The 18128-nt window shown below is 42.8% G+C and overlaps 1 protein-coding gene across 26 annotated transcripts in view; it reads left to right on the top strand.

Annotated features, from left to right (window-relative positions):
- Positions 1 to 18128, top strand: part of CAMTA1 (calmodulin binding transcription activator 1) — a 913810-nt gene that overhangs the window by 755919 nt on the left and 139763 nt on the right. For all 26 annotated transcript variants that reach the window (XR_010594216.1, XR_010594211.1, XR_010594214.1 and 23 more), the window contains one exon: positions 845 to 998. Coding sequence is in view for 20 of the 26 variants with exons in the window: in XM_065574895.1 (XP_065430967.1) it covers positions 845 to 998 (154 nt within the window). In the remaining 6 variants the exon portion in view is untranslated. The remainder of the gene's footprint in view (positions 1 to 844; positions 999 to 18128) is intronic.

The following is an 18128-nucleotide window of genomic DNA, read 5'->3' as shown; positions in this document are numbered from 1 at the left end:
TGGAAAGTCTGTGTCACTGCGGCAGAACTGCAGTGCATCAAAGAGGGGTTGCATTTTCTTTCTTTCCCTCAATTCCTATGGGAAGAATATGAGCTGAGAAAATGGATGGGGCATTAAACAAACCTGCAGGAGTGGGTACCCTGTAGTTGTTCAAAAAACTCCTAAACAGAAGCTCTGCAGAGTTGTTCTCTATTCCGATTCCAAATTTCTTCAGCTTGATCTTTTCATCACAAGCATGCAAGATTCTTCAAAAGGCAATAAATTACAGGCCTGGCTGAAAGGAAGCTATGCTCAGGGGCACTGTGTTATATTGTCAGTTTCCTTGACTTTCTCCCTCCGTTTTCCTGCAAATTTACTGGAAGTGTGGCTCTTACTGATGTTCTCATGTATATTTCCATATATTTCAAATACTCTAATGTGAACCAAAACTGATCAAAGCATTTGATCAAGCACGTGATTCATGTGCCTCTTAAACCAAAGCAAATTCTGTGGCAGTTGTGACTGGTGTTTGGAGGAGTCTGCGGTTGTTGATACTGTAGTGACTTGAAAAGGATTTGTACTAAGCAAACAAAGATAACAGTGAGACTGCAAGCAAAGGGACTCAGGAGGGAGGCTGCGGTGTGCAAAGAACTCTATCTCATGTGTTGTCATTTGCAACCTCTTATAGAATGGCTGTGGTCTCAGGGAATTAATGTACAAAATGAGAATGAATTCTGGCTTTTTTCTGAGATTGAATTTTGAATAAATAATAGAGTGACGATAAAGCTACCTACTCTCAAAGAGGGAAAGAAGACAGAAGTGGCCCCAGGTATTTATAATCTTTGTTCTCCTGTTCTCCCTATAGAACCCTGACATCGTATTGGTGCACTACCTGAATGTACCTGCCATAGAGGACTGTGGAAAACCATGTGGTCCCATCCTATGCTCAATAAACACAGACAAGAAGGAGTGGGCAAAATGGACGAAAGAGGAACTCATTGGACAGCTCAAACCGATGTGTGAGTACTTGAGGATTTCCAGCTGCACTGGGCAGAAGGGGGCTTGTTTTCTGTATGTTCCTGCAGAAACACCAAGTGTGGGAGCTGTTGCAGATAATGATCTGGCTCGGCCTATTTAAATATCGAGCGTACTATACACATTACAGGATAAAGGACAATTTGGAGGCTATTTCCCCATGTTTAGATGTTTTATGTCCAGCTAGTCTGAGGCCTGGCTGGGCTTCCCTGGCTGGGCAGGTGCAGCTTGCATCCACAAATTTTGTACCCATAAAATGAATTGCGGGCACTAATCTGAGCACTCACCCCTTGAACTACATGATCTGCAACCATGCTGAGATTTGGGCCTGCAGTTCAGTTATACAATTAGTGCCCATCTAAGGGAATGGCGCCCTTTTGATAACTTCCCCCGAGTTCTCCTTTGTAGTAACACTGTTTTGGTCCAAACTGCCTGGCCTGGGCACAGTGCCTTCTGATCATTCACAAAATAAACTTGGACACAAATTTAAAAAAATTGAGAGAAAGCAAGTCCCAATGTCCTTGGAAACTTCAGAGTCTTTCCCATTTTGTGCTCCCCTAGGGAACTGCACTTTTGAAAGCCTGCTCCCTGGGCTGGGGTATTTTGGGATGCTTGCTTGAGGTATTTTGAGGAATAGGTTCAGGATGTTCAAAGTGCAGTGTCTGTGCAGACCTCTGGTGTTCAGGCTTTTCCGGGCAGGGTCTATGTATGTCGTAGATATTAACTTACAGTCTTGTGACCTCTCCATGACAAATCCTCTGTCCAAAGCACCCAGTCCCAACCCCTCTTACCATCTATCCCCACTTGTGCCTGGTGTGATCTCTGTCTTCCCCACCTGATGAACCCTTCAGAAAGGCATCCCAGACCTTCCCAAAAGTATCTGGTCCTGTCCCCCTCTCCACACAGTTTATCCTAGATACAAAATTCACCCATTACCTTGCCTCCCTGCCCCTACCAACAGGGACCTAGTCGCTACCTCTGAACCCTTACAGTTCCCCTACTTTACAGGTGTCTTTCCCCAAGAACTACTCAGCATTTGAAGTGTTTTATATATATGATTGACGTGGATTGCTGTTGCATACAGATAGCTTTTATTGAACTGACTTTAATTTTATTAGCAAGGAGCCCCATGCAGAAGCATCTTTCAGGTGCAAATTTTCTGATGTAAACAGCTATTAAAATAAGAGAGATTCTCATTCCCTCAGTTATCTGCATTGAAAAATATTTGAGTCAAATTCCTTGGTGATTGAACTCTATTGATTTCAGCCCTATGACACTTGGGATGGGATGGACTTGTCCCATAATCTATTGCTCATCTCCATTGGAGACTTTGGTTTGAAACTAGTTTTGAGTTTGCAAGCTCCATTGTAGAATTCTGACATCTCTCCCTCTTGCCAGCTGAACAATAACTAGAAACAATTGTTTTGGGACGAGTGTCGGTAACTGTTTTTCAGACTTCTGCAAGCTAAGGAAAGAGCTGCTTAGGAGGCTTGCAGTGGTACAGAGAAGTGTGCCCTGCACACAGGCAGCTCCATGGAACCCTCTGCAGCACTGGAATTGCCCTGAAGTACAATATCTTCTTCAATGGCTGCAATTGAAAGGAAAGTGCCATCAAGTAGAACCTGACATGTTTTTAACACGTGCTGTTGCTGTTTGCTGGTAACTAATGTTCACTGGAGTTGAGAGGTTCTGTCCTGTAAACATGGGCTGAGGGATATTTTCTAACCTGTCACTCTAACAAGTGGAGATTGAGTCACAGTCTGTGTACAGACCTCACTTGCAGGGCTGCAAGTCGGTTTCCTGTCCTGTACCGTTACTAATGACTGCAATGGATCGGAGTCTAGTGAAGGGACAGTAATACTCTGACAGCTTCATGTGGGACGAAGGAGTTAGAGGGTACTCAGCAAAGCCGGGATGGAGATCGATTTGGTGCTAGCACTGGGGAGTTCATTTTCAGGAGTTTGTGATGAGACTTTTAATTTTCTCTGAAATAAAATCTGGCAAAAGTTCTTAGCCCAAGTACAAAGTAATAATGATAAATTAGTAAATACTTTTCTGACTGGGCCTTCATGTTCATCGATAAATTTGCCCTGTTATTGAATAAGAGAGTCCAGAGCTGGTAGATAAAGTGTGGGGATTGTCTTGGGAGACAGCGTGCTCTGGAGGGAAGAAGAGCATGAGAGTGCAGTCAGGAGGACTTGGGTTCGGATTCTGGCTCTGTGGCAGACGGTCTGTGTGGCCTCACAAAGTCACTTCACCAGTGGGGATAATGATAATCAGTGACGTCATGAGTGTAAAGCTCTGTAGGAATTAAGTGCCACACCACTGAATTCATTGAGTGAGCAGAGTGATCTATGTATTTTCAGGAGTGTGACTCTCACCTAAGTGGTCAGGTCAGATGGGTCCACTAGTCCAGTCCTCAGTGCCCTGCAGGAGGTAACCTGTAATACACTCTGCATAGATATAGCCAAGCTTGGCTGAAAAGCCCAGTATGAATAGGCTATAACTACTCACTGGGCAAACTGCTCTGCTCTGGCAGGCTGCTGTCCAAAGTCAGGAAGGGCACCATTTGAGCATTCAGGCTAAAAAACAGGGATGCTTTTTTTAGTGTCAGAATATTTTAACACCATTATCAGGAAACACTTGATTTGGAAAGACAGTACAGTACAGAATAGGCATAGAGGGTCAAATTCTGCTCTCCATTACTCTCATGTGAATCAGGAGTAACTCCATTGGCTTCAGGTAGACTCTTGATTCTCCTTGGTATTACAGAGCAAGCTCTGTCACTTCATGCAGATAATCTGTCTATCAAACAGTACCTCACACAGACAAATGTCTGAGTCATTCAGATTCAGCTGGAAATGTTTCTCTCTTTCCCATCGAGATCATAAATTTCTCCTTTCTCAATAATAGAACAGCAGAGGTTCTGTTTAGATTGTATCAGGACTAGACAGCCTAGGGACTAACTCAGCATCACTGAGGACTCTTCTTTTTCTTTAATTAAGCAAATTAAATACAGAAATCTATGGCAAGGGAACTGAGAGAGATCAGTTCTGTTTTTTCTTTTTTGTTCTTTTTTCTGGTTTGCGTCTTTTCAGCCCTGATTCACCCCTTTAGCAGGGTATTGCAGGGGTCTATGGATAAGTGTATGATAGTGAATACAATTAGCACTGCACTATATCTGTGATATACAATTTAAACTTCTCCTGCTAACATAGGTTACGATGTTTAATGTAGACTTGTGTTTTGTGTGTTCTGCAAACTCCTAAATGTAGAGAGATCAGGTCAGTGGGAATCCCAGCTACCATGGCACAATGTTCTTATCTTCAGATATTTACACTGATAAATTGTATGCTCTGTGCCACCCACAATACAAGCGTATTCCACAGGGTGCTGAAGCAGCTGTCACTTGAGAAGATTACATTGTGTCCCATTCTGAGGAGTATATGTCCCAATATACATATTAATGATTTGTTTGCAATCAGAAAGAGAAATTAGGTATAAGGTAGAACCATAGAGGAGAAAATGAATTCAACAACCATAGTACTGAAACTAAGCACTAATGTCTGACTCCGCAGGTACCCAGTCCACTATTTTTGATTCCTCCAATGGGGTGCTGATGTCCTGACAGACCCAAAACAATCAGAGGGAAAATGTATGCTAAACGTGAAACAAAAGATGCAGATTTATGGCTTAGCCATCAGAGATATTCCTTCCTAGCGTAAGTGGCCACACAGTGATCTTATCTGGTCTGCATCATTATTGACTCTAGGATTGTGCAATTTCTTCATTACTTTCCAAACTCTGAGACCATTTTGTTACTGTGGGGAGGATAGGCAGTTGGGTTCTCAGCAGTCCATATCAGGTGGGACACAGATCTCTGCAGTGCTTCAGCCCTGTACCTATGAGAATAGAGGCCAAAAAAGAATATGGGGGGAGGTTGTAAATGAGTGGCTTTGTCCCAGGTGCCCCTTCATGGCAGCCCTGCAAGTGGCCACTCACCTCAGTTCCCCAGTAACTCCATATGAGCTTATAGCCTAGTCCATAATCCATAGTTTATCAAAACACAGTGAAAAAGTCTATAACACAACAATCACAAAACATAGTCCATATCACACCCACCCACCCCTGTGCATGTAATCTTTAAAACCCAGCTTTGTTCTCACGATATCTGGACTCTTTCTCGGTCCTCCTCTGCCAGACAGCCACCCTGGCCCTTCCTTCTGGGATGCAGCTCCACTCTATCCAGCAGAACTCCCACAGCCTCTCTGCTAGGACCATCCTTGCCAGGGGAGAATCCATCACTCCCTCTGGCCTTCTCATGGTTCCTTTGGGGCCCAGCTCTCTGGCAAGAAGACATCAGTGGGTAAGCTGCCCCACAGCTGCTCTCTAGCTTAGAGCCAGCAGGCATCTCCTTCTGCTTCTCTCTGGCCTTCAGCCCTTTCCAGTCCTGGCTCTCTGGCTTGGGAATGTCAGCCAGCAAACCCCTCTTTTGGAGCCACCCTCTCACTCTGCCTTCAGCCCTCTCCCAGGAGCCACCTTCTCACTTTCGCACCTCTCCTTTCCTGCTCTTCCTGACTGAACCAGTCTGTTCTGACTTTCCTGGTCACTTTCGCACCAGGACTCTTACACCCCTCAGGTGCTGCCCCACTGTCTTAATTGGTCCAGCTAGGAGCACCTGGACTGGAACAGGAGAGTTGAGTCCAGTTTCATTTAATGGGCCAGCTACCCTGTTACAGAGGTCATGGAAAGAAAAAGGCCCACGATGCCTTTAATAAGTTCCTGTATATGTCAGTACAATCACTCAACCTAGTGTGAGTGCCAGTCAGCCCATCTTACAGCTGCTGCTTCCTTTCATACTCCAAAGAGACAAGAATGTGGTAAGTTGCTCATTTGACCCAGTTCCTTCCCTTTCTTTGCTTTCTTTTCCTTAGTCTCTCAAAGCTAGCTGGAGAGGCCACAAATTACGGGATGGAAAGACTAGATATGCTAACAGAAGACTCCAGGAACTGATTAAATTGCACTGAAATTCAAGGTGTGGCTGAGATCAGACTAAAAACTTAATACCTAGCAAGCAGGGAATGTGGCAGCCTGTTCAAAAATCTGCAGTGCATCAAGAAAATTATGTGAAAACTACGACAAACTAGCCATAAATCTAATAATACTTGGCTCTTTTATGTCTCAGGAGGGAAGAGTGAAGTTCTGCATGATTATTCAGTGTGTATGCATATACACGTCTCTGCTTATGGATGCACATCCTGGGAAACGCATCCTTGGAAATGTAGCTAAAATAAAAGCTTTTGATTCCGATCAGACTTGGAAAACATAGAGGGCCCAGCTAACTATGTTCAGGGAATGTAGAGGGGTACTTGTTGCCAAGACATCAGATTTGGCTCCAAAATTGAGCATGCCATGAAATTTTGATGCCAAACCCATTAACTTCATCACATTTTCACATAAATCATAGTCTTTCAAAGACTTCACAGTTTGATTTCCTGATGTTTCCAAATTCTTCTGCCCTAAAGCAGATTTGTCAGTGATTTAATCAAAATGTTGTGCATAGTATCAGCGGTGAAGTGAGAGTCTTAATTTGCAAGCAGTCACCTTTTTACCTGTTGCATAATGCAGATCTTATTGTTTTATTCCTTTGAAACTCAAGCTTCTATGATGAGCTTTGATTTTATTAAATCCCACATTTAAAACAGCTCTGTTCTGACAGAGCTTGGCTGCACTCGGAAGTCTGAAGTTTAATTACTGAGACTATGTACCATCTCCACAGGGATGTTTTGGGTAGGATTTTATAGTACCTGTAACTATGATTTTACTTCAGAGTTATGAAGTGAAATCACACTGGGGAGAACTCTCCTTCCTAAGAAAGAGGGCTGTTCCAGATCATAGACAAGTGGAAAAGGAACATTACAATTATGCTTGATGACTCTGTAATGAACATTAGATGGTTACCTGTTGGCCCTTTAATACTGAGCTCCACGTAGCTGACCCTGTTCAGCCCTTACCCCTATGGAGAAATCAGAGTGCATTAATGCAAACTAAAGCAGTCAATGCTACTGCAGCTAGAGGCCAGAAACCTGTCCTCTTGAGGGATATGTGCCGGGGGAGCTGCAAATAAAGTGGCAGATGGCTGCTGGGGAGGGAAGGAGAGAGGGTTAGAGAACATCAGCCAGAACAATGAACCATTTTCCCTGAAGTGCCCTGTGAGTCTCTTTGGGATGAGGATTTTGGCAGGAGGGTGTTCACTCAGGTTCAGTCTTTTTGTAATTGACTTGGTTCCTCTCTCTTCCCTGTGGTGACATTCCTACATTCAGTCAGGGCATCAGCAAGGACAAGAACTGGTGTTGCTTCGGTACACACAAACTCCCAGCCCTGGACTTCACATCAGTTGTCTGATTCCAGGGACACACTGTGACCTTGGCCACTGTGAAAAGATCCTTCTCGCTGGCCCCTTAACAATCCCTCTCTCAACAAAGAGCTCCATACAAAACTGCAGAAATGCTCCTCTCCTTGTTCTGCATCTGTGCTTGAATCTTAAGGTTATGGATGAAAAATGGCCCTTTCAGTACCACCCAGCAGCTCTGAGAGCTTTGTGGAAACATCATTAACTTGTTTTAATCTAGTTGGTCTGTGAACTAATCAAGAGATTGAAATTAACCCATCTGAACATCCATGAAGGGTAAATACTCGCTTGGAAATGCTCTGAGGATTTTATTTCCATTTAAATCTCCAACTGATTTCCCTTACTAAAATTACTGAGATGAGACTGTACACACTGAAATAATCAAGCTGACTTCAGTTTTTATTATTTGGGATCCCAGGCCTAGTTCTGATAGTTGAGTCATCTGCATTTGCAGCTGGACACTCATGTTAGCTCATGGTTGTTCAGTCAAACTGGATTATCCCTGGTGATGTGTTAGGTCTCAACCCAGTGACTGTCTCTGTATTTCCCTCTGGATTACATCAGTTTGCAAAATCTCATTAAGATAAATGCAGGCAAGTTTGGTGGGGGTGGATCCACTATTCAAAAGCTTTAGATGGATGAATCCATCTAGAGTTAGGAGATCAGAAATACAGGTGCTGTTCATATCATTTAAAAATTCTGGTATTAAAACTGCAGTGAAATGTTAACATAGAAAATATAAGGACATATTCTAAACTATATACTAAAGTCATTTTGTTGGTGATAACACAGCTGTTGTATCTTAGAGATGGCAGAGTACAAGTTGGTCTCCTGAACTGAAAGTGTCATATAGAATGTTTTGCTTCTGAAGAGACCTGTTGGAATGAGACCCCTGTAAGACATTTATACAGAATGAGAACTGATAATGTGTCAGGAGATTTCTCTGGGAGTTTTGTTTCTGAAACACCTGTAAGTCATTTCTGCATGTCTGTGATGAACCCTGGCCCTCAACTTGGCATTGCCCTTAATTGTTTTCCTCTTGTGCCCTATTATCCTTGATTTGAGGATTTTCTGAACAGATCAGCAGATGTCCTTAGAGGCATCTGGTGCTACAGACAAAATACTGGGGCAGAATTCAGCACAGCAGAACTCTGTATATATACACACCATATGATCAGCAAATCATGGGCCAGCTCAGCAGTGGGGGGTCTCTCCAAATTCTCCTCCCTTTTGGCTTCCCCTCTCTCTCAGCCAGCAAATCATGACCTGAAGGCTTGCAGCTGGTGATTTCTGCGTTCTGATCCTTGTTTCATGTCCACTATAACTAAGACCTAAAATGTGGTCTCTAAAATCAGATGTTTCTATCCCTTAGCTAACTATTGTGGTGATAATTAATAACACAGCCTTCACACAGTCACCGCTGGAGAAACTGTAGGCTGTACATGGAGCTAGTGAAACTTTATTTCTTTGAGCATGAAAAGATCCCACTGTTATACAATCAAACACACAAATATCGGGCTCATCCCCACATCCACCCATTCTCTCTGGACATGCTCAGTTCTGGCTCTGTAAATGAAATACCCCAATGCTTTTGGTAGTGACCTGAGACCCACCACAGGCTGCGCTGTCTGTGCTATCATATCTGTGTCGGGGCTTACAGACTGAGGGCCAGATCGTGGGACTACCAGTGTCAGAGTTGAATATTAAATAAAAAGCTTAAGTTAAATTCAGTTTCAAAACTAGACAATTCTGACAGCCAATGAGTATCTGTTTTCTGTGGACATCCATACAAAAGCCTGCTGTGGTATTCGCATTGCCTCTTGGTCGCTCCATTTTATGAGGATGCCATATTTAAAGAGCCACTGTCAAGTATTAGGCCCCAAATGTAGGCTTTCTTCAGCTGATCAAGAGGGTGGTCTTGCGGTTTTACAAAACTCTATACAAATAGAAATGTTTTCATGCTTAAAAACCCCAGATCTATTAAAATAGAGTATGGGGGCATTTGAAACTTCCCCAGCTGCTGTGCTGGAAATCTGAAATGCAGCTACAAAGGACTATTTCTGGAGAACCAGAAAGTGACCATAAACAGAAAGTAAAGTATCACAGAACTGATATTTTTGGTTGGCCTAAGTCTTACCTGTTTGTTATTGTAATTAAATTTGTATTGTTTTTTCATAAAAATACTTGTTATTCTATTCCACATAGGTTCTTATGCAATCCTCATTCCTGTAGCATCTGAGCTCCTTCCAATAGTGTGACTAATATCTGTCACATGCTTGTTCTTTTATTCTCTCCCCGGGGGAGATGTATGCAGTGGAGTGTTTTATTTGGGAATATTTTTAATCTAATATAGATACGCATGAAGCTGTCTGTATAGGTTAGAGAAGGCAAGGCCAAAGACATGTTCCTTTTACTTGGAGCCGAAGATGAGGGCTGTGAACTCCTGAGGCAGTTCATTCCACAATCTGGGATCAGTCCCCAAGGAAGCTCTGTCTCATGCACTGACAAGCTTTATCCATATTGTAGAAAGTTCCCTTGTCCCAGAGGAGGGAAATCGGTGACCACAGACTTCATCCCAGGGTTTTAGGCAATCAGTTAGCTATATTACAATGTAATAAACCTAATGTATAAAAGTGGGTGTTAATAATAATGAAGCAATACCACCAAGAACACTAGACCAAACAGTCCCCAAAACAGACAAATATTAGCCCAGTATCAGTTATTGCAAAGTCTTTTGGACATGGGTGCCAGTATTATTTCTTTAGTTTGAATACTGACTATATTTGGAAAGAGTTTAAATTATTCCTGTTTCTTGTTAGCCTTGCATTCTGGATTGTGGACTGCTATTGAATACAGAGTGTCCCCCAGATGGTTTCTAGATAATTCTAGCTACAGATGCTTATAAATTAGCTGTTGATTTGGATTATGTCCTGAGTTCATGATGGCTTCACTCAGTAAAACACAGATGGGACCTTTGAAAGAGCTGGTGGAATATATTCAATGTGTGGATGTTGGTGGTGTGAGGAATGGGCAGAGGGGGTGAGACGTATAGATCTTGTGGTTCTTTCACTCTTCTTGTGTGTCCTCAACAGCTGAACAAGAAAGCCTGATGTTTTCAATGAAACACACTCTATATTAATAATATTTTAACAAACCTGTCTTCTGGCAGTATGTTGTTAAAAAGCATTGGCCACTGAAAATGTTATCAAAAAGTTATTGTCAAAAGAAAATCCACTAAAACAATCTCTGACATTCTTCATTCAGTTCTGGTATTAGCTAGGTAATACCTCATTTGACAATTAGCTCACATTACTTCCCATGTGCCTGGTACTTACTGGACACTTACACATCCCGTGACTAATGAACAATGACTGTGTTGGGGAGTCTTGTTTTCTCTTAATTATTCAGGTCAAAGACCAAAACATCTATATCTATTGGGGGGGTTGGGATTTTTGTTCTTGAACTGTAATCTTGATGATTATAGAATATCATGAAGCAAAATCAACAACGGCCTTCATTTCCCATGAAAGCAAGGAGGAATTCATTTTCTAATCAGTTAGTGCCACCTGGTGGCCAGTGCCAAAAAATTTCCCATTGGCTGGAAAGAGCATTAGTGGGACATTGTGCTGTTTGGAAGCACTTTAAGGAAAGGCTCCCCAGAAGGTTTAATAAAACAGTGTGTGTGATAAATACCAAATGCCTAACTCTGCTCTGTTCGGCCACTGCAGTTCACAGGGTTTGCACCAATTGCACAATTCTGAGAGCAGAATTTGGTCTCATTTGTCTAGGAAGTCCATATTTCTTGAGGGTTACCGTTCCTGTCTGCCGGTATCACTTTGACTGCAAAGATTTGAAAGCCAATAGAATTCTGGAAATCCTTTTATAATTTACATAGCTTTGATTGTTTTTAATTTATGGAACAATATTTTAATATTAGGATTAATATAGGATCCTAACACTATTAGGATTTCTTGACAGAAAGCTTGCCCCTCTCACTCACTCACTCACTCACTCACACACACACACACACACACACACACACACACACACACACACACGTTTTTGGAAATCCATTATTTTAATAACACACTATAGAATGTCCCTCTCCTTGGGGGCCTTTAATAGCTGAAGTGAGCCTCTAGCTTAGACTCTGAAGAATTTGTGGATCTAAAGGCGGAGGAGGCCTGGAATTACTTCAAGTCAAAGTTGCAGAAACTATCAGAAGCCTGCATCCCAGGAAAGGGGAAAAAATTCATAGGCAGGAGTTGTAGACCAAGTTGGATGAGCAAGCATCTCAGAGAGGTGATTAAGAAAAAGCAGAAAGCCTACAAGGAGTGGAAGATGGGAGTGAAAGCCATGTAGAGTTGGACCTTGCAAAGGGAATTAAAACCAATAGTAAAAGGTTCTATAGCCATATAAATAAGAAGAAAACAAAGAAAGAAGAAGTGGGACCACTAAACACTGAGGATGGAGTGGAGGTCAAGGATAATCTAGGCATGGCCCAATATCTAAACAAATACTTTGCCTCAGTCTTTAATGAGGCTAATGAGGAGCTTAGGGATAATGGTAGGATGACAAACGGGAATGAGGATATGGAGGTAGATATTACTACATCCGAGGAAGAAGCCAAACTCGAACAGCTTAATGGGACTAAATCGGGAGGTCCACATAATCTTCATCCAAGAATATTAAAGGAACTGGCACATGAAATTGCAAGCCCATTAGCAAGAATTTGTAATGAATCTGTAAACTCAGGGGTTGTATCATATGACTGGAGAATTGCTAACATAGTTCCTATTTTTAAGAAAGGAAAAAAAGGTGATCCGGGTAACTACAGGCCTGTTAGTTTGACATCTGTAGTATGCAAGGTCTTGGAAAAAAATGTGAAGGAGAAAGTAGTTAAGGACATTGAGGTCAATGGTAATTGGGACAAAATACAACATGGTTTTACAAAAGGTAGATCGTGCCAAACCAACCTGATCTTTTTTGACCAGGTCACAGATTTTTTAGACAAAGGAAACGCAGGGGATCTAATTTACCTCGATTTCAGTAAGGCATTTGATACGGATCCACATGGGGAATTATTAGCTAAATTGGAAAAGATGGGGATCAATATGAAAATTGAAAGGTGGATAAGGAACTGGTTAAAGGGGAGACTATAAGGGGTCTTACTGAAAGGTGAACTGTCAGGCTGGAGGGAGGTTACTAGTGGAGTTCCTCAGGGATCGGTTTTGGGACCAGTCTTATTTAATCTTTTTATTACTGACCTTGGCACAAAAAGTGGGAATGTGCTAATAAAGTTTGCGGATGACACACAGCTGGGAGGTATTGCCAATACAGAGAAGGACCGGGATATCATACAGGAAAATCTAGATGACCTTGTAAACTGGAGTAATAGTAAGAGGATGAAATTTAATAGTGAAAAGTGCAAGGTCATGCATTTAGGGATTAATAACAAGAATTTTCGTTATAAACTGGGGATGCATCAGTTGGAAGTAACAGAGGAGGAGAAGGACCTCAGAGTAGTGGTTGATCACAGGATGACTATGAGCCGCCAATGTGACATGGCCGTGAAAAAAGCTAATGCGGTTTTGGTATGCATCAGACGGGTATTTCCAGTATAGATGAGGAGGTGTTAGTACCGTTATACAAGGCACTGATGAGACCTCATCTGGAATAGTGTGTGCAGTTCTGGTCTCCCATGTTTAAGAAGGATGAATTCAAACTGGAACAGGTGCAGAGAAGGGCTACTAGGATGATCCGAGGAATGGAAAACCCGTCTTATGAAAGGAGACTCAAAGAGCTTGGCTTGTTTAGCCTAACCAAAAGAAGTCTGAGGGGAGATTTGATTGCTCTCTATAAATATATCAGAGGGATAAATACCAGGCAGAGAGAGGAATTATTTAAGCTCAGTACCAATGTGGACACAAGAACAAATGGATATAAACTGGCCATCAGGAAGTTTAGACTTTCTAACCATCAGAGGAGTGAAGTTCTGGAACAGCCTTCCAAGGGGAGCAGTGGGGGCAAAAGACATATCTGGCTTCAAAACTAAGCTTGATAAGTTTATGGAGGGGATGGTATGATGGAATAGCCTAATTTTGGCAATTAATTGATCTTTGACTATTAGCGGTAAATATGCCCAATGGCCTGTGATGGGATGTTAGATGGGGTGGGATCTGAGTTACTACAGAGAATTCTTTCCTGGGTGTCTGGCTGGTGAGTTTTGCCCACATGCTCAGGGTTTAGCTGATCGCCATATTTGGGGTTGGGAAGGAATTTTCCTCCAGGGCAGATTGGCAGAGGCCCTGGGGGGGGGGGTTCCGCCTTCCTCTGCAGCGTGGGGCACGGGTCACTTGCTGGAGGATTCTCTGCACCTTGAAGTCTTTAAACCACGGTTTGAGGACTTCAGTAGCTCAGACATAGGTTAGGGGCTTGATACAGGAGTAGGTGGGTGAGATTCTGTGGCCTGCGTTGTGCAGGAGGTCAGACTAGACGATTATAATGGTCCCTTCTGACCTTAAAGTCTATGATTCTATTCTTGGGGTAGTTTCAGACCTAGCCTCTATGGTCAGGGTGATACCCAACAGCTCCACAGGCATAAAGGCAGAATTGTCACAGATGCTATGGTGATTTGGGCCTATTGCAAAGACCAGCTGAGGGAGTCAGTTTCTTCCAGAAACCAGACCTCCTTTGGTTTGATTTTAGCTAGTCGTGGATTCCTCTCTTACTGTAATTTATGTCTTCTATGTATGAGGCTCAGGGTCCCAAAGGCAAGGCATTTCTTTCCAGCCTGGCTTTGCTGCTATGATTAAAAATCAGAACCTGAGTGTCTAGTAATGGGGCAACTTCTCACTTTTGCTGATACTGTGTTTATATTTGTGCTAGACTGTAAAGACTGCTAGACTGAAATGTTGTCCAGTCAGTAGTTCACATGTGTGTGTATTCAGCATCAGTGAAAATACAGGGGAGAGAGCAAGATTGAAAAGTTGTCAGTGAAACCTCTGCGTTGTATGGTGCGTGCAAAGCTATATCTCACAACAGACTGATGAGCATTAAGAACATAAGAATGGTCATACTGGATCAGATCAATGGTCCTATCTTCTGACAGTGACCAGTTCCAGATGCATCAGAGGGAATGAACAGAACAGGGCAATTATCTATTTGTTTCATCTTCTGTCGTCTAGTCCCACTTTCTGGCAGTCAGGGGTTTAGGACACCCAGAGCATGAGCTTGCATCCTTGACCCTCTTGGCTAATAGCCATTGATGGACCTATTCTCTGTGAACTTATCTAATTCTTTTTTTAACCCAATTATGCTTTTAGTGTTCACAACATTACCTGGCAACAATTTCCACAGGGTGACTGTGCACTGTATGAGTAGTACTTCCTTTGTTTATTTTAAACGGGCTGACTATTAATTTCGTTGGGTGAAGCCTGATTTGTGTATTATGTGAAGGGTAAATAACACTTCCTTATTCACTTTCTCCACACCATTATGATTTTATGAACCTCTATTACATTGCCCCATAGTCATCTCTTTTCTAAGCTGAACAGTCCCAGTCTTTTTAATCTCTCCCCATATGGAAGCTGTTCCATACCCCAATCATTTTTGTTGCCCTTCTCTTTACTTTTTCCAATTCTAATGTATCTTTTTGGAGATGGGGTGACCAGAACTGCAGGCAGTATTTAAGGTATGGGCATACCGTGGATTTATATAACAGTATTATCTATATATCGGTCGTATTATCTATCCCTTTCCTAAAGGTTCCTAACATGTTACTTGTACACACCATTCATTTATATTAGGAGTGTGAGCCAAGCCCATGAAACATGTGTAGTGTTGGAAAACCCTGTTTTTTCAGTAAAAAATATAGCATCTTGATTGTATACATGGGCCTGTTTGGCCCAAGAGCAGTGGGTACTTGCGCATTGTATCTGCTGGCACAGCCAGAATGAGTTTTGCTCTCAGTGCCTGGATACCATCATGCAGAGTTGTTTGCTCTCCTTTGCTGAGTCTTGGGGAAAATCCCTTTCCAAGGGAGGTTTCAAGGGGTAGCTGCTATGGGCCTGATTCTGCTCTCAGTCATGCCTGGGTCAATCAGGAGTAACTCCATTGAGATTGCACTGAAGTAAAACTGGTGTAGGTGAGATGAGTAAAGTCCAGCACTGGCTGCTGGAGAGCTCCAACCCAGCTTCCTAGAGCAGCTCTCCTCAGCCATAGAGCAAAGATGGGCGTTCTCTAATGGAAGTACTTTAAAAACAAGGAGTTGGTGGAAGTGGTAAAGTCTCTTCAGCTGAGGGAATTGTACAGGTGACAACAAAATAAAAAAATGGGTTTGTTCCTTGTTATTTAATAAAACGTTGGTTTTCTGCTCACTTGCTCTCCCCTCTTTTCCCCCTTTTATTAACTCTCTCTCAGCTCTTATTGGACACCACCTTGTACGGCTCAGAGAGGTGGATCAGGAGATTTCTCAGCCCTTAACTGAAGGAGGGGGATTTTGAACCATTAACAAAACACCTTTTCCTCCAGCTGTTAGTCAGGAATTTGAGTTAACACCAGCTAACTCAAATGGCACCCAAAATTTATTCAGAAATTCTGAATAAAAATCATTTCCCCCTCCCTCCTCAGTCATCTTCCAATCATGTTCTTCCAGTAATGTCATAAGAGGGGAGAGAAGAGCTGAATTTCAAAAATTAAAATCAGGCAGAACCCCTCTCCTTCATGTTCCTCCCCCCCAAAAAAAACAAATAAACAAACAAACAACTACCTTTCAGGCCTTCCTTGTCCGTCACAAAGAAGGACACAATACTGATTTTTTTCCTTTGCATGGGGCAATTGAGAAGTATGTTATTACCTGTTCATTTCTCTTTCTTGCTGTGAGGTTCCCAGTTAGACCTCAGCAAACAAAGGATCAGCTGCTGAGTATTTTGTATCAGTGTTGAATATACCAGGTTCTAGTTTTGTCAAGTTTGAAGCAATCAAATATATAAATAAGCCAACCTCAGCTCCATCAACCCTAAATCCCTTCCTATTCTCCCCCATTGTGTGATGTCTGTAGATTGCTTGCCCTGAAATGAGCTCCCTTGAACCTTCCTGGACAGACCTCCTCTCCCAGGGACGCCAGCCTCTAGTTTCGGTAATGCTGCTCCAGTGAAATTTTCTATAGATAACATCCTTGATGGGTAATCCCAACTCTTGGCATAAAACAAATAATTTCTGACATATTTAATGAGCTCAGAAATTGTAGTTAGGAAGGCTGGTTTAGGATTTGAATCCAAATGACGTGAGGAAATTTGAAGCTGATCAGGCCTACATTTGGTGTTGTAATCATAAAGTGCTTGGAAATCTGAGCCTTCAGATGCGGGGGCCAGGGGAGCACCCTTCTTCAGGCAGGCATGGTTTGGGTCAGAATTTTCAAAACAACTCAGAAACAAGCAGCTGGCATTGTTCTCAATGGGGTGGCAGAGCGGGAATTCCATTGTTCTCAATGGGGTGGCAGAGCGGGAATTCCATTGTTCTCAGTACGGCAGCAGAGGGCATTCTTGGACGCTGAGCTCTATTGAAAATCTGCTTCATGGAGCAGACAGCACTGGAAATTTTCCTCTTAACCTGAGTTACAAGACACAAAGAGTTAAAATGCGCCATGCCTAGGAGGCACAGAAGAGGTGCTCTGTCCCATTCCTCCTTGCCTGAGTTGTTGAGGCCAATCGACCTGATGACACTCTCCTCCCTACACCCAATGCTGATGAGAAGCACATTTGTTATTATTCTCAGTTGACAGCTTCTTATGCCAGCTGGAGAAGTCACTGATGAGAGAAATAGCACTCTAGCAACTGAGCTGAGACCAGCGAAATCATTCCACCTGATCGGGAGAGACGGGCTTGTTCAGACTAGTTTTTGCTCTCATTTGTCTTTGCTGAGAGATACAGTGCAATAATCCATACTGCAGGTGGGAATGAGCCACAGAGATCAGGTCTGGTCCTGAACTGCCCCAAAGTCTTTCCAGGGCCCCAGGTTTATTTTAAGTTTGCCACTAAATGAGGCTTTTAAAAATATTAAAATATTCATTCTGCTGTAATGACACATGCTGCTATGAGGAAAGCCCATAGATTCAGCATCAGCAGCTTGGAGTACAGTGCTACTGCTCATAGTAGTCAGCCTTTGCATCCAACTTCCCTCTTTCCCCTGTGATCCTGACACATAAGGCAAAGATGGATCGGAGATTATGCCCTGTGACGCTGGCAGCTAGAGGAGGGGTGTAGCCTCTTGTGACATTCACTACTTGATGCAGGCATGGGTGGGAGCACGAGCAAGTGATGACTGTGCTGGGAGCACCAGGGCCCCTCATAGTTGTCACTGGCACATGCACAGAGTATCCTACTAGCCACAGTATATGCCAGGGTCATGGTGCCATACATGGAAATAGAAGAAGCCATGAGATTAAGCTTGATGATTTATTTGGGGTTCTTGGATAGAGCAGGAGACGGGGTTTATGAGAAAAGGGAATACATGTTTGACTATGAGGAGAGAGAATGGTGAACAGGTGGGAGGTGGATTCAACCAGTATGATTGCACTAGAGCCAAAGGTGGATGACTACATACAATTTAATGACTTGAAGAGGTATTAATCAATTTTGTGCTTGAGTTACAGCTATGGGAATTTCAGAGAGAGCTTTGGCTGATGAAGCTTTCTCCTTCA

This window comes from Chrysemys picta, chromosome 21 (genome assembly GCF_011386835.1).
Source record: "Chrysemys picta bellii isolate R12L10 chromosome 21, ASM1138683v2, whole genome shotgun sequence".
Classification (NCBI taxonomy): Eukaryota; Metazoa; Chordata; order Testudines; family Emydidae; genus Chrysemys; species Chrysemys picta.
This window is presented reverse-complemented; position numbering and strand designations above follow the sequence as displayed.